The 15,238-nt window shown below is 36.2% G+C and overlaps 5 protein-coding genes across 5 annotated transcripts; all 5 read right to left on the reverse strand.

Moving 5' to 3' along the window:
* Positions 1 to 31: 31 nt before the first annotated feature.
* Positions 32 to 1,532, reverse strand: CBG08954 (the record flags this gene model as incomplete). The annotated part of the gene is made up of 7 exons (XM_045240748.1): positions 32 to 161; positions 208 to 434; positions 484 to 681; positions 730 to 996; positions 1,038 to 1,119; positions 1,329 to 1,419; positions 1,466 to 1,532. 7 exons carry the CDS (start codon positions 1,530 to 1,532, stop codon positions 32 to 34), a joined length of 1,062 nt encoding a protein of 353 aa, XP_045093877.1.
* A 1,635-nt stretch (positions 1,533 to 3,167) lies between these two features.
* On the reverse strand, positions 3,168 to 6,342 carry CBG08953 (the record flags this gene model as incomplete). Its single annotated transcript, XM_045240750.1, has 4 exons — positions 3,168 to 3,195; positions 4,948 to 5,320; positions 5,362 to 5,575; positions 5,626 to 6,342. 4 exons carry the CDS (start codon positions 6,340 to 6,342, stop codon positions 3,168 to 3,170), a joined length of 1,332 nt encoding a protein of 443 aa, XP_045093876.1.
* A 1,125-nt stretch (positions 6,343 to 7,467) lies between these two features.
* CBG26794 lies at positions 7,468 to 8,513 on the reverse strand (the record flags this gene model as incomplete). Its single annotated transcript, XM_045240751.1, has 3 exons — positions 7,468 to 7,659; positions 7,958 to 8,016; positions 8,510 to 8,513. 3 exons carry the CDS (start codon positions 8,511 to 8,513, stop codon positions 7,468 to 7,470), a joined length of 255 nt encoding a protein of 84 aa, XP_045098850.1.
* A 1,263-nt stretch (positions 8,514 to 9,776) lies between these two features.
* Positions 9,777 to 10,303, reverse strand: CBG26793 (the record flags this gene model as incomplete). The annotated part of the gene is made up of 2 exons (XM_045240752.1): positions 9,777 to 10,135; positions 10,186 to 10,303. 2 exons carry the CDS (start codon positions 10,301 to 10,303, stop codon positions 9,777 to 9,779), a joined length of 477 nt encoding a protein of 158 aa, XP_045098849.1.
* A 1,473-nt stretch (positions 10,304 to 11,776) lies between these two features.
* Positions 11,777 to 12,634, reverse strand: CBG08950 (the record flags this gene model as incomplete). The annotated part of the gene is made up of 3 exons (XM_002648710.1): positions 11,777 to 12,115; positions 12,168 to 12,350; positions 12,410 to 12,634. The coding sequence occupies 3 exons, from the start codon at positions 12,632 to 12,634 to the stop codon at positions 11,777 to 11,779; spliced, it is 747 nt and encodes a 248-aa protein (XP_002648756.1).
* Positions 12,635 to 15,238: the final 2,604 nt, after the last annotated feature.

The raw sequence follows: 15,238 nt of genomic DNA on the forward strand, positions 1-15,238 counted from the left end.
AAAAGCTGACAAATTAATATTGATATATCATCTACCTGTCTACGTTCTTGGATAAACTGCTAATTTTTCCTGGAAATTTTGTTCGGAGCCGGTCAGATGGTCTAATCAGAAACAGACCATATTTTGATTCTATCTTTCCACTTTCCGTTTTATATACAGTGCTGAAAAACAAAAACTTCGTCACGGTTGGTATACCTATTCTTATACCTATTCTTGGATCCACCACTTAAAACTATAATTGTCGTGTTTGCAAGAATCCCTTCGTCAAACAAATCTTGAAATGAATCCCTTAATACTTCATCCAGATTCACCAATGTTCCATCAAGAGGAGAAGCGATATCATCGAGATGAAGAAGAGAAAAATGACAAAACTTCTTGTTGTGAAAAGCTTTCGTTGAATTGACCCATAACGAAACTGCATCTTCTACAGTAACCTGAAACATTTAACTGTAGGAAAACTGATCTGAAGTTCTTGAATCGTACACGTCCATCTGTGATACAGTTATCCACATGACCCAGATATTTACGATTAAAATTGTTGTAGAGTTGTGAATGGAAATCAAATTTATCCCCAAAATGTTTAGAGATTCTATCGGAGTCAGAATGCAGAAACGTAACACATCTCGGTTTTCTCCATGTTCTAAACAATTTCATTGAATTCTCCCAGTTATCTATGGACCTCTGAAATTTCGTGGTTCTCATCTCTAACACTTCTTGAAAACCTCTGACCTGATTAAACATTGAAAATGACAAAAAGTTGTGTTTGGAAGCAAAACTGAAGGTTCTTTTGAGATGACGCATTGCTTGATTATGAGACATTCCAGTTACAATAAGAACCATCAATCCATCGGTTTTCTGGGATTTTCGAAATTCCAATTTTTCGAGTTTCGGTTGAAAATTGAACCATGTTTTGTTATAAAAATGATAGCCTGATGGATCTCGGCAGAAAACAACAAACTGCTCAAAATCTATTCTAGTTGGTATTCCTGGCTCAATCTGAAAACAAAATTGTTCATAAATCCAATTTTTGCCCCTACGTTAGTTTCATTTTTTGATGCATCCACTAATATCGTTCCATTTAAAAGCTCTTCTCGTTTTATTATTTCTGTGTAGACACATCTAAAATTAGAATTCTAGTCTTTGGAGAACCAGGTAAACAACAAACGTAAAGTTTTGATTGTTTTCTTTTTTCCGCTTTTCAATCAAATTTTCATGAATTGTTAATACACCATTCATGAAATTCGCCCATTTTCCCATTGGTGAATTGCACGAAAATCTGTTCAGAAAAAAAAAATGAAATACGTAGGGTTTTTTTTTCAAAAACCTACATCATTGGAGCAGTCAGTTCAAGCAAATCGAATTGTCTTGAACCAATTACATATGGCTGACACAAATTTTCCTCTTCGACCTTCAGAATATCTAAAAAGAATCAATTCAGAAAATCTAAAATAGATAGGATAAAAACCATTGAAATGCCGAAAATTATCGAATGGTTCTTCGTTGAAACCAATTGCCAAATCATGATTTCTCATTTTGGAACTTTTAATTTGAATCCATAATGGTAACATAAATAGGAAAAATAAAATGAAGAAGATTATAGTGAGTTGAGGAAACATGGAATCCAGTAGAAATCTCATTCAAATGAAGCCGTTTTTGTCAACAAAAATGTAGATCGAAATTAGCATTTTCTCCATTGAAGAATGGAAACGACGATGTTCCGGATGGTTCGATTTGATTTAAAAACAAGCCGGAAAAATCCAAATCTCTAAATTCTTCAGACAAAAGAGCAATTATGGATTGTCCAGAAGAAGTTCAAAAAAAATTAACAACAGAAACATGAAAAATTCTTCATGTAGTATTTATCAATTGGAACTTATTTCAGGACGCAGAAGTTTGAAAAAAAAATGAATGAAGGGCTTAAACATTAAGTAAAACTGAAATCTGATACTCAATAAACTGTTTTGTTTTCAAATTTATTCCTCATTTACCGTAAATCCTGTGATAAAAGTGCCCCCACACTGTCGAGTCTGAGCTAAGTTTTCTTAGCTCCTATGTAAGATATTATTAGGTTGTTTGGAAAATTCCTGTCATTTTTGATCTGTTGTTTTAAAACTTTGTTTTTTTTTCAAACGGGGTACAAGCGAGGGGGCTATCGGTTTATCAGTATATTGGTAGGGTCTTACTAGGGAACCAAAACACCTCGTCAGTTTGGATCTTGATGAAATTTTCAGGATATGTCCAGGATAGCCTATCTAGACATTCCTGAAAATTTTAGAACACGCTCGCCAGTTTCAGCCGAGTGATTTCAGTCCGAAGTTTTAGCGTAGGTTTTGAAGGGAGAACTTTATTTTTCATATTGGCACCTTAAAAAGCTTGAAAAATGAATACAGGTTTACGTGACCCTTCAAGAAAAAGTGAAGTGTGAAGTGATGAACCAATAAAAAACAGATTAAATCGCGCCATCGACAAGGAGTTCTTTCTCTTCTGACTCCACTTTTCGTTTCTTCGGATTTATAGCGCCTAGAATTGATAGATTATTTATACCATCCTATTCATACTATTTTTCTCAATCTCAAATTTTAATATTACTAAAAATTCAGATGAGTGAAGAAATACTATTTTCCAAAGAATTTCGAGTTCTAATGTTTTAAATTTCCAAATTTGCGAAAATTAAAAAAATAGAATTTAAAACTTTGTTCCTATTGTATTTCTTACCTTATTATCTTACCAAAATGAAATTCTAAAGGGTGAACATTTTTCCTAATCCCTTTTTCAGTATTCCGTATTTTTGTTTTAGGCTTTTTTGAGGGTCTCTTATTTTTCTACGAGTCCCCAAACTGGAATACAACAAATTCTCGCAATACTGACGTTATTCTTATAAAAAGTATATATAGTTACTTTTAAAAAGTTCTGAGGGTGTATTCAAAAAAGGATATTCTAGACATTTATGGAACTGGACAATTAAATTAGGACGATACAGTATTATTGAATTTGCGAGATTTATTACATTACAGTGGAGGAGACCCATAGAAAAATAGGAGACCCTCAAGACAGGCCAGAAGAATACTGAATCCTAAAAAAGGGATCAGAAAAAATTTTCACCTATTTTAGGATTTCATTTTGGTGAGATAATAAGGCAAAACGTTTATAGAATAGGAACAAAATTTTTAATACTTGTTTTTGACTTCAGCAACTCTGGAAATTTAAAACATTGACACTCGAAATTCTTTTTTCTTTCTTTCACTCGTCAATTGCTATGTTTTTCGCCAAAATAGGTGATATTGAGATTTTTTTATTTCACTTTGTAATTATTGTAAAAATCGTATTTTCAGGTGGAGTAAAAGGTAAGTTGGTAAGTATGCAATAATTACAAAGTGTAAATTATAAAAATTTTCGATTTTTCATGCAATTTCAAAAAAAGTGAAAGTGAGACATATTTTTTGAACAAGTGAAAAAAAAACAATTTTCAGCGAATTTTTTCCCATTTTCTTCTGTTTTTGATTGCATATCAATTTTAAATGGAAACTGCCATAAGTCTTTTTCAAAACCAAAACATTGAGTTTCAAAAAATCAGTAATATGTCGTTCAAAACATAAAAGAATATGGAATAATAAAGGAAAAGTACGAAATCGGAAGACCTGAACAAAATCAAATCACAATAGCACTCAATTGATATCTCTAGGAACTCCCACTGAACGGTTTAGTTCATTTCATCGAGTGCCAGCAAGCCAGGCGAGGAGATGCTTTGCGGCGGCGGTGTGCCCCATATGCCCCGTATATGCCCCATACCGGCGTCCTTTCCCTGTACCCAATTCATCGGCGCGTCCTCCGTCGCCCATCCATTATGCGTATGCGCGCCCAGGACCTGTGTGGGGATGAATAGGAATCACAAGTTTGGGGTTCGATTCCCTCGTTGTCCATTTTCTTTTTTTTTCTTTTTTTTCTTGGATGTTGGAGAAATGATTTGCATTTTTCGAAAGTTAAAAGTATATTTGCTCTTTTATTTGAGTGGGAAAAAAGCTCGAAAAAGCGATTTATTGAAAAATTCATTTTGGACTTTTTTCGAAAGATATCCAATAAGAATGTCAGTCGAAATCCTTCGATTTGACCATATTGGTTGCAGAACAGTGATAAATCTGTCAAGAAGTATGTATATCTATGTTTTTACACAATTTGAGTGCTACTGGGTGATTTTCGAAGGACTACGATTCATTGAAGTTTCGGAAGAAACCACTTATTTGGGATTTCAAAATGGATATCGGCTACAGAATCTTGTGAAAAGACTTATTTTATCATCTCATTACGTTTAGAATTCATTTTAGCATTAAAAAAATTTTCGAAAAAATGTAAAATTTCGCAAAGGCCATGGCAAAATGTTTCCAAAAAAAAAATTTGTTTTGAAATATGAGAAAACTTTTTCAAATTGTGGAGAAACTTCTAAAAATACGATTCACACTCAAAAAATGCCGAAAAACTTTCGTTAACCCTTTCAAAAACTCACTCTAAAAGTGAGAAATTAGTACTGAAATCACTTAAACAGCCCATAACTCGATTTCTAGAAATTTGTGCAGAAAACCAAATACCCCACGAGACAGCCCGTATTCAAAACTATAAATGAGCAAATTTAGAAAAAATTCTGAGATGAATGCTAAACTTGGTTCCCTTGTGAGACGGGGTGGGTGTTATCCGTGAATTTTGGGAGTTACCCAGTCCAAATGGGAGTTACCCACAACGGGGGCTATATTGGGGCTAACAGGGAAATTGTGCAGTACAGGATTTCCCGCGCGCTCCCCGAATGCCTAAGCGGGAGTTACCCGGCTAAAACGGGTGTTACCCGCCAAAAACGGGAATTACCGGACCCTTTTGGGAGGATCCCATGAACCGATGGGATCCTCCCAAAAGAGACGGGTAACTCCCGTTTTCGGCGGGTAACTCTTTGAGATTTACCTGTGTCCAGCATTCCTTGGATGTTGTTGACGTCCTTGTCCTTGTTGCTCCCTCTTGTGACACATGGTGAAGTGATGTTTTCCTTGACATTCCTTGCATTTCCAGCTGCAGTCTCGAGCCACGTGTCCAGCTTCCAAGCATTTGAAACACAGTTGTAGTTGACCAGCTCTCACTTTCCTTTCTTCATTCGTAGCATACTTTCGGCAGTCCATTGGATGATGCATCATTCGTTCTTCCACACAATACTTGCACGGCTTCTTGACCTTCTCCTTCTGACGATTGTTCATCGAATTCTTCCCTTGACCATGACGATTCTGCACAGCCATTGTAGTTGTACGCTGCTCATTTGTTGGTTGATTGCAGCCAGCAAACTCTCCGATCTCGAAATTTTTCCAACCATCTCCAGCAACTCACTAGCTTTGTACGGCGTATCTCTGCATCCTTGGGTATAAGCTTTCCTGACGACGCGGAACGGCAATTTGCTTTCGATAGCATCAGCAGTTGATAAATTGTCCATCTCGCATCCAAGTGACATAAGCTCATTGAAAATCATTTGAGCATTGATGTAGAACTCTTGTAATGCTGCAGGCGAAGTACTGTTGGTGATATCCGGCAGCTTCCTCAGCTTCTGTAGGAGAAGATGTTTGTGACGCAGTAGTCCTCCGAAAAAGTCGGTACCTTCCATTGGGGCATCGCAAAGTGGAAAGGAGACATTGTCATCATCATTGGTCCATTGTTCAGCATCTTCTGCTCCGGTTGGTTCACATTGATCGCTCCACGTTGAGCATTTGATTGATCCATTTTTTGACCTTGTATTTCCTGATCTTGGCGTTCCATAATCCTTGCCTCACATAAAATAATCCTAGGGCACTCCGCAGCCTGTCCATTCATCTGCTGCTTCGCATTTGTCCCATCGTTTTTTGAACTCTCAGACAGTGTCCTCATTCTCGGATCATCTTCTGCCTTCTTTCCCTTGACTGTGACTAGTTCTTCCGGTGTGAATAGTTCTTCCGCTTTCGTAGCATCCTTGGCGTTGAGTCTGTCCCATGCTTCGCGGTACTTTGCTTCCATGTCCTGCATCTGCTTGTGACCAGTTTCCACTTGTGCCATGTACGATCCATACTTCGTGATGTAGTTAGCCTTCACTTCCACTTCTCTTGGATCCCTCAATATCATTTGATCCCATTCATCTTCGTATCCTTGGATTTTCTCGACTTGAATCCTGATCTGCTCATGGTCTTGATGTGTTTGCTTGAGGAATTCTACTAATTCCTCCTCATCGAATTTTGTGACATCTTCTTTTGAATCCTTCTTCTGATCCTCTAACTTCTCCACGAGGAACGATTTGGCCAATCCAATGGCACGCCGCAATGTGCCGCTGCTCTTTCCAGCCATCCTTTACAACAACTCCTGGGTCACCATGTGAAAAATGAAGAAGAAGTCGGTTGTTGTAAGAAGGCCGGATGAAGAAATAATACTTGATGATTTATTGAAGAGTGAAGAATACAGCGGCAAAACCGCTATTTATGCGGACAGATAGAGAAAGAAAACCGTTCTCATGATGGCTCATGGGAACGATGTGGGCGAATACATTAAAAAGAAACAGTGAAATAGAAAAAATACAGAAAAAGCACTAACATCATAGATCACCCACGATATCTTCTTCTCTTATATCGCTTCCTGCGACACTAATTTTGTTTACACACTCCAATATTTCAAAAGTGATCGGCAACTTGACCGCCGAGGTCCAAACCACTAAAGTAGGCAAAATGACCAAAAATCAACTGAAAATTTGTTTTCGTATTTTTATTGGCCGGTACCGTAATCTTCCTCATTCCAAAATTTCCGAAGATTCAAATTTTAACATTGTTCCATACTACTCTCTGATAGACTGGTTTTTGGCCCAGTATCTTTCTTTTAGTTATTTTTCAATCAGATTTTTTTCACAATTTTTTCAACTCCAGGTTACTCGTTAAGTGACGTCGTGCAGAGATGACTTCACAGATACAGAATTTGTACTTCAAGGTTTTCTAGTGATAAGGCTAATCTTGTTGTTCATTCAATTTCTATTTCAATACATCTGACTTCTGCCTGATGTTACTTGTTCTAATGTATGACACATTGGAACAAAAGTGATCACATCGAGATTGTAGGATTACATGATCAAATGACAAAAAGATTTGCAGAAAATGTATGTAGCCTGTTATCAAGATTTGATCATTTTTGTTCAAATGTGTCACACATTATCTATTTAAATAGATAAAAAGTTAATAACAAGATTAACCTTATCATGAGAAAACCTTGAAATAAAAAACATATTACTGTGAGGTCATAAATGTTTTAATACAAAAAAACGTTCAAGAAAGAAAACCAGTAAGAAAAAAATGTAATAGATTCCACTTGATTTCAAAAGAACTTGAAGTTTACACAATGGTTTGCTTTATAAAATTGCTTTAAAAAATTTATTGGAAGAGAAAATCAAATTGTCAGCGAAAAAAAGAAGTAATACAAGAATCAGTTTTACGAAAGGAAAGAGAAGATTGGTGTCAACGAGTCTACTGAGAAGTTTACTCTTGTAACTTGTCCACTTTTGTTCAAATCTACTGGAATTCCAAAATCTCGCGGTGTTGGCGGGGGCAAATGTTTGACGATAGCTTCCTGAACTCCCTTGTCGTACTTCTCCATCTTTTTTTGAAGATCTTTCTCATATTGCTGAAACAAACTTTTTTTCGAATTGATTTCTAATATCAGTTTTTCAATTTTTAAAATTTCGAAGTGTTAGGAAATTTAGGCAGTTAGATTTTTGTTCATTCAATGAAACTTATGAAGTTTTGTCATGACCGACTAAAAACTAACTAAGAATTTACAAAATTGGGTAACAGATAATTTTTCTTCACATACCAAGAGGCGATTCTTCAATACATTCTTCCAGATGCTCCTCCATCTTATCAACAGGGAAGAATTTATTACAACTATGACATTTCACTGTCTTACTGTAGTTTGGCTCGACTCCGGTATGATCGGTTTTTGTAGGGGCTTTGTTCTCGTCATTTCGGGGCTTTTGAGAATCTGTGAAATTAGATTTGGAAGTCAACGTTTGTCTAAAATTTCTCCCACCTTTATCTGCATTTTCATGTTTTTTTCTTTCTATTCAAATATCTTTGGGTACGGTCAGAGAGAATAGTATCCATATCAACTACTTCTTTGTTCTGTAAAAAAAGGATATTAAACTTTTTAAATGGTTAAAACGTGAAAAGTTATTTTGAAGAAACTGTCAATGAGGGAAGGAACCAAAGTGAAGGGAACACGCAGAGTTTCAAAAAACATTTGAAAAATTTTTAACAAAATACTCCATCCAATTCTTTTTGTTCACTCATTTGTTACGTAGTAAATCAATTCAAATCAAATCAAAAAATTAATAAACAGTGAATAACATCCCTGTAAATAGTCTTAAAAGGGTAATAGTGTGATTCTGTGAAGGGAACGTAAAGAAAAAAGAAATCCACAAAATATTCACTACTTACTCAACGTTAAGACCTGAGTACGTGGACCATGGACTCACACATGACGAATTGGTTCTACTAAGAGTAGTCAACGTCTCTCCATGGATGCGATCAAGATAAAAGTAGGCAGCTGGAAATAATTAAACATGATGTCACTCATGCGGCACCGTTCCCTTCAAAAAAAATTGCACTGTCGTTATCTGGACTCATCGGGATACCCTACTGTCTGTTTCAAAGAGCAATTAGATTCCAATCATAATTGAGGACATAATTGAGGAATCATGATTGTACAAAACGTCAGGCATCAGGCAGCAGGCAGTCGTCATGAAGATCAAGAGTGGGGAAATGTTAAAAAAGACTAAAAATTAGCTTTTTCGTTAATTTTTTTTTCAACAAAAAAAGAAGACTTGAGTGCAAATTTCTTCAACCTGAATTTTTCTCTAACTTTATTTTCAATTTTCAAATTTCCCATCAAAAGGCAATCGCGCGGCCTAAAAAATGATTATCTTATAAAAATCTGTGTCACCGAAATTCTAATACTATCTTTCTTTGGATTTCAGTAGAGTGCGTTTGAATACTTTTCAAGAAACAATACTTTTTGAAAAATCTTAGTGGTTTTTACTGATTTTATATTGTTTTTTCCTTATTTTTATACCCCATTCTTTCCAATTTTTATACCACTTCATTGAAATTTTTCAAAAAAAAAAATTTCAAATGCGGAAAATCAGCTTAAAAATAAATTTTTGCATAAAATATCTTATTGACCAGTACTGTATGTTTTCCCATTCGCGCACTCTTGCTTATTACCATATCAATAGATAAAAAATGAACATGAAAATAGCGACAAAATATAACAGAAGAAAAATGAAAGCGCATAATGAAGTTTCTAAAAATACAATTCTAGAAAATTGTTTTTTTTTCTGAAAATAGAGTCTTTTTTCACAGTTTGGACAAAAACATTTCAGAAATTGTAATTTTCAGTATGATGATGAAGTTTTCCAATATGACGATAAAATTGTATTTTTGATGATAACGAAATGGCTTGGAATACGAACCAAAACTACAACAAAAGGACGGGTTTGATAGATCAATTCATTTTTTGGCACTTACAATCAATTGTTGAATTTAAACGGGGAGAAATGATTAATCCACGGAAAAATTATGAATAAAAATAAAATTATTATAAATTAATCGGGTAGATGACGGAAGCCGAACAGATTGAATCTGCTGGGAGAGTAGAGGGAAGAATGTAGAATGAAGGAAAGATGCTGAAAAAAATCTACGTGGTTAGGAAATCGCTGAAATATTGAACCTACAGTATTATTTTTATCGAAGCTCAGTGTGTTGGCCATCCTCGCCCTGTCCTGAATCCTTCACATTTTCCTCTTTTTGCTTGTTCTTGTGATCTTTTTCCTTCTTCTCTTTCTCTATTTGCTTGAGTAATTTATCAACATCATGTCTCACGATCAAATCCATTCCTTTCTTCAATCCTTTTTCCAAACTTTGGTGAATTTGTTCCTTCAGATTCTTGTCGTGGAATTTCAGAAAATGTGGATTTAGATTTTGCTTCTCAGCCCTATCATGAGTATTTTCCCAAAACTTGAGGATTGCTTCTCCAATTTTCGTTTCGAGATACTCTGCATTGAAATGCATGGTTTTGCCGATCTTCAAAATTTTTCGTTCTCCTGTAACAATACATTTCCTTAATTTTTTGTTTTTTCTTGAAACAGTTTACGTTGTTCTTGATTGTAGATCTGTTCGTAAGTTAAGGGCACTGTGTGCAGTTCTTTATAACATTTATCAACCAAATCTATTAGATCATCCATCTCCATGTCATCCATTGTATCATCCATTTTCACGAGCTGAAAAAGGATGCTATTAAACACAACCAGAAATTTGAAAATGGAAGGTACCACACAGAAAAAAGGGTGCAGAAAAGAAAATAAGCGGCTGTGCTGATGAAAAAAAAGCAGAGAAAAAGAGGATCCCTCAAACTTATGGGTAATAAAATTTTATTATGAGGGAGAAAGAGAGCTTAAGAAACTGGTGGTAAAATATGAAATGGGGGAACGGAGGCTGGATGGGGACGCGAGGAGAGAAGAATATGGGGGAAACGAGGGAAGAAATCAGGAAGAGGGGTCCTTATGTGCGACAGTCCGGTGGGAAGAAGGAGCAGAGTCATTTTATGCGGTGGAGAGGCGGAGCCTGAAAATATTTTATGACCATTGTTTGGAAAGGGCAATACTGGGTACTGTAGAATTCTCTTCGTTGAGGTGATGCGTCGACAAAAAGAAGATTGACACAGAAAGCTAGATATTGTCAACAAAGAAGATCGACGCATATCCTTGCATACAGAAGAGGTTGTGATGCTGCTGAATTTTAGATCTGTCTCTGCCATTGCTCAAAGAACTCATTCTTTTTTATTTATAGGTTTCTCCAAGGGGAATTTTTTTTCAATACTGTCTTCATTTAGATACGGATAATAAGATTTACAAAAACTTTTTTCAGTCGATTTGTGCATTTGTTGACCATTTTCAAAAGTCAGGTGATATTTTTAGCTATTCATCAATTATTGAAAGACAACCAAGCTCCAAACTCATGAAAATGGTCAAAATGAGCAAAAAGAAAGTAAAAAAGCACAATAAACATAGTGCCAAAATAAACTTCGCGAGCATTGGTTTTTCGGTTTTAGAATAAAAGCTACCGTAAACATTCTAATAAAACGACATCAGCAGCATTTTATTAGTTAATCACTTTTTGACATCTTTTACAGTAAATGAGATACATAGGCTCAAATTCAACAATTCGCTTAGCGTTGTATTAAAGTGTTTACGGTATATTCATAAAAGCGAAATCCTTTTTTGGAGGAAGGATCTCTTTTACTCCGAAAAGTTCCAGAAATTGCTTTTTCTCCAGCAGCTTAGTCATAATGCTGTAATTCTGATGATATATTACTGATGATAACAAATGGCATGAAATACTAGATCTGCAAAAAAAGACGAAAAAACACGAGTTGACAGAACAATCCATTTATTCTTGGTACTTCAAACAAGTGGCGGGAATGGGAGAGCACATGTTACTGGAAAAAAGATACAGAGGAAAAATTATCAATCAATGGGGAACCATGACCAATCAACAAGGAAAAATGGCCAAATAATGAGGAAGACTGATCTTTGAAGCAGGAAGATGTGGAATTGATTGGGTAGATCAAAAAGAAAGAATCTGTTATGAAAGAGAGGAGAGTAGAGCGAAGAAAACATTCTGAAAAAATTATCTGATTTTAAATAGAAAAAAACCCAATTGAACCTACACGTTTCGAATGAAATTCAGTCGAAGTGTGGTGCCGCATTGTTGATAAGCTCCTCTTTTTCCTCCTCTTCCATATGCTCCTCTTCCTCTTCGTCCTCGTAATCCTCATCGGCCGCCCCTCCTTCCTCCGAATCCAATTCCTCTTCGTCGGAACAGTCTGAAGAATCGTCCCTTTGGCCATTCGGCATTTCAGCAAGCATTTCAATTTCCGATGGCAACACTCCCCCATTATTTGCAACAACTGGCGACGGCTCAAGCATATCGATTGGGAAGCGGGAAAGATTTCCAACTTTCCGACCGAGCCCAAGTAATGATGCCACAACGGATGGGGTGTTGTCAGGCATACTTGGTTTGTTCTGAAAAAAAAACACTCGGAATTCGTTGACAATTGAATATCATAAAGGTTACCTTGGCGTAGAATGATCTTGAGTTTCGAATTATGATCTCGTTTACTTCAGCAATTTCCTTTGAAAGCACATTCAAGTGGAAGGCGTTAACATACGCCGTTCCATCAATGATTCGAATTTTCCCGAAAACTTCAACATAGTCGGGAATGATGAACTCAGCGCACCTTGTTCTTGGGAAGGCTTCCTAAATGAAATAACAGTTAAAAAATGCACATACCGCATCGTATAGATAAATGCACTTACCGTGTAGAACTTCGTGACGAGAATATGGTGTGTTTTCGCCAGGTTGCTTATGCCGAAACTCGCGCCGTTCTCAAGTAGTTCAATGCATCCCACGATTCCGATCAATTTCACCCTGTTGACGAGAATTTTCCCGAAAGTGATAGTTTCGGTTTTTGTTCCAACGACGTCCTCGATAGCAACTGGAACGATATGATCTGGGCAATAAGGAAGAGTTTGGTTTGCCATTTCTGGAAAAAAATGAAATTAATGAAAAATGTGAAGAAAAACTTACTTTTTGGAGATTGAAAAAAGACTGGAAGCTACTCGTGAGAAGGAACAATCGTTGACTAAGAGTTGTTAGCGCTGAAAAAACAAAATTCAAATGTCTAATTTTGCGAGAAAAACGCGGCGATTAAAATAAAGTACACGGAAATATTAAAAATAGCAAATAAAAGCAAATCGAAAAAATTTTTTAGCAAAGAATTTCTATCGGGAAACCTATCAGAAACCAAATGAGACGCAACAGAAGAGAAATCAATAAGGGACCGTACACGCCACCTGTTCACCATACACGTAACAACACAAATGTACCACAACAGTTGGGCAGGGCATCTTTGCTGCGCACCTCCCTTATTTCTTAATCGTTAGGGGCTGGAGGGTCAGAGGGTCAGAGATAGGGCTGGAGGGTCAGAGGCGGCAAATACTTTTTGAAAAAAGTCAGAAAAAAGTAAATTATCCAATTCACTAAAAAACAATTCGGATGAAAATTTGGGTATCCGATTCTCCGAACTTTTTTTTCCGATCAAAGCCGAATGCTCCTTACAATTGAAATCAAAATATTGTACAAAATACGATATTACTGCTCACTCATTGAAAATAATTAAATTAGACATTCATTCATTAGAATTGATGGAATTGGGAATACACAAAAATGGGTAATCGTGTATTGCAAGATACAAATAAAATAAACCCATCACATGAAATAGGGGAAAATGTGAAATATCCATATAAGAAAAATTTCTGAAACAATTATTGAAAGTATCATATCTTAGTTTTATTTTTCAAACAAAAATATGTATGAAAATTTACATTTATTGACAATATCGAAGGGGCAATGTGAAAAAATTTTGAGAGTTTTTGCTCGAGTCGCTTCGGTTTCTACAGAGGAGCAGTACTCAAGCAGCACACAAAAATCTTCTCCTCGACCAAAAGTCAAAACGAAGTAGCTGACTTCTGCACACGGCGATGATCTGAATAGTAAAATTGGGCGGAAAGTATCATGATATTCAAAAAAATATACTAACCGCTTGAATCCAAATGGAGCTTATCACTGCTGGAGTATGCAAAAAACAGTCCCAATCGTTTGAGCATCACGGCGAGCTCGATTGCTTCTGCTAAACTGTCTGACTTCGTAAAATATCCTTCGCAACTTCTTCTCATGATTTGTTTTCTGCTAGTTCCAAGAATCATGATCAAAATTCAGCCAGCCGGTTGAGTAACAGGGTTTGGTCTGAAACTTGAATTTGGTGCTGCAAGTTTTGTGATCGGCAAAGACATGTTTGATTTTCTAATGAATTTATCATAAAGAAAAAGCTCACCGACAAATCGTATTTCCTACTGTAGCAAAACGCCAGATTCTCCTCATAACAGCCGGTATAAGCATCCATCACTGTTTAGTTGTGGAGAGCTTTTTCACATAAGTGATTATTGAGCATTCGGCCCTCGCTACTCTTTTTGTTATGTTTAACATCTCGTTTCATACATACATTTTTGATTTTTCCACTTCTTCATTTCATCTTCAATATTCATGTGATTCTGTAGGACTATTAGCAATTGATGTTGTGAATTCTATTGTAGTGACTCGTTCACAGACCTGAAAAACATAAATTTCTTTTTAGTTTGAATTGAGACAGACACGAAATTGTTTTTGAACTCCCACTGAAATTTCCCAGCGGGGACGCAAACACACCAAAAAAAGGCCGCAAACACAACAAGCACACACGAAAAAAAAACATGGGCGGCTCAATTTTGATCGTCAAGAGTATATCAAAACAAGCTTCTATAATAGCTTTTTAGGCAAAAAATTTGAGGTGAATCAAAAATTGTATGATTCCCGATTGGTTTCAAAAAAGCTACTTTTTTTGACTATAAGAATGTGAGATAGCAATAAAACGCAGATTAAAAGCGGCAGCACAGTTTCAGCTTTCAAATTTTTTTCATAAATTGAAATAACTCACATGGATGATGGCAATTGCAGAAAAGCATTGATATAGGATGACATCTGAATCCTGTGATGATTGCGCATGGAAGTCATTACTTCTAGATGTTCTACGTTTCAGTCTCTGGATTCTATTATTCTTTTTTGATTCTTTGTAGTGATCTTCGTCAAATTTGAGTTGCTGGCAAACTGGAAAAGGATCAGCAAAGAAAGTCTTCAGCAGGATGACAATCTCTTTTCTCCTCTCGCTATCTCAGATTTGTCGCAACAAAAGTCACATGTTTGGGACAATGGATCTGAAATATTGAAATTTGTGAAACATATATTCACGTAGTAAAGCACTCACTTTCAAGACTTCAGAATATTCCATTAGTTCTATAGAGGCTCAAATTTGTCATCTAGCTTCTGATGTTTTCTGGTTGCCTGACACGTCAAAAAGTGTTCTTTTGCAGTGGTTGGTTCACATTCTCTTTCAGCTGAAGTGAATGGAGGATTTTCTGGGTATTCTGAAGGCGTTTGCCATTTTTTCAGCAGACGACAACACATATGAAGCTTGACTATCGTCAGTGGGCCCAGCTTCTGTCAATCTTTCCGAGTCGTCTCTCAATATTTCTTCTTAAAGTTGCAAGTTC

This window comes from Caenorhabditis briggsae (assembly GCF_000004555.2).
Source record: "Caenorhabditis briggsae complete genome, chrX, whole genome shotgun sequence".
NCBI lineage: Eukaryota > Metazoa > Nematoda > Chromadorea > Rhabditida > Rhabditidae > Caenorhabditis > Caenorhabditis briggsae.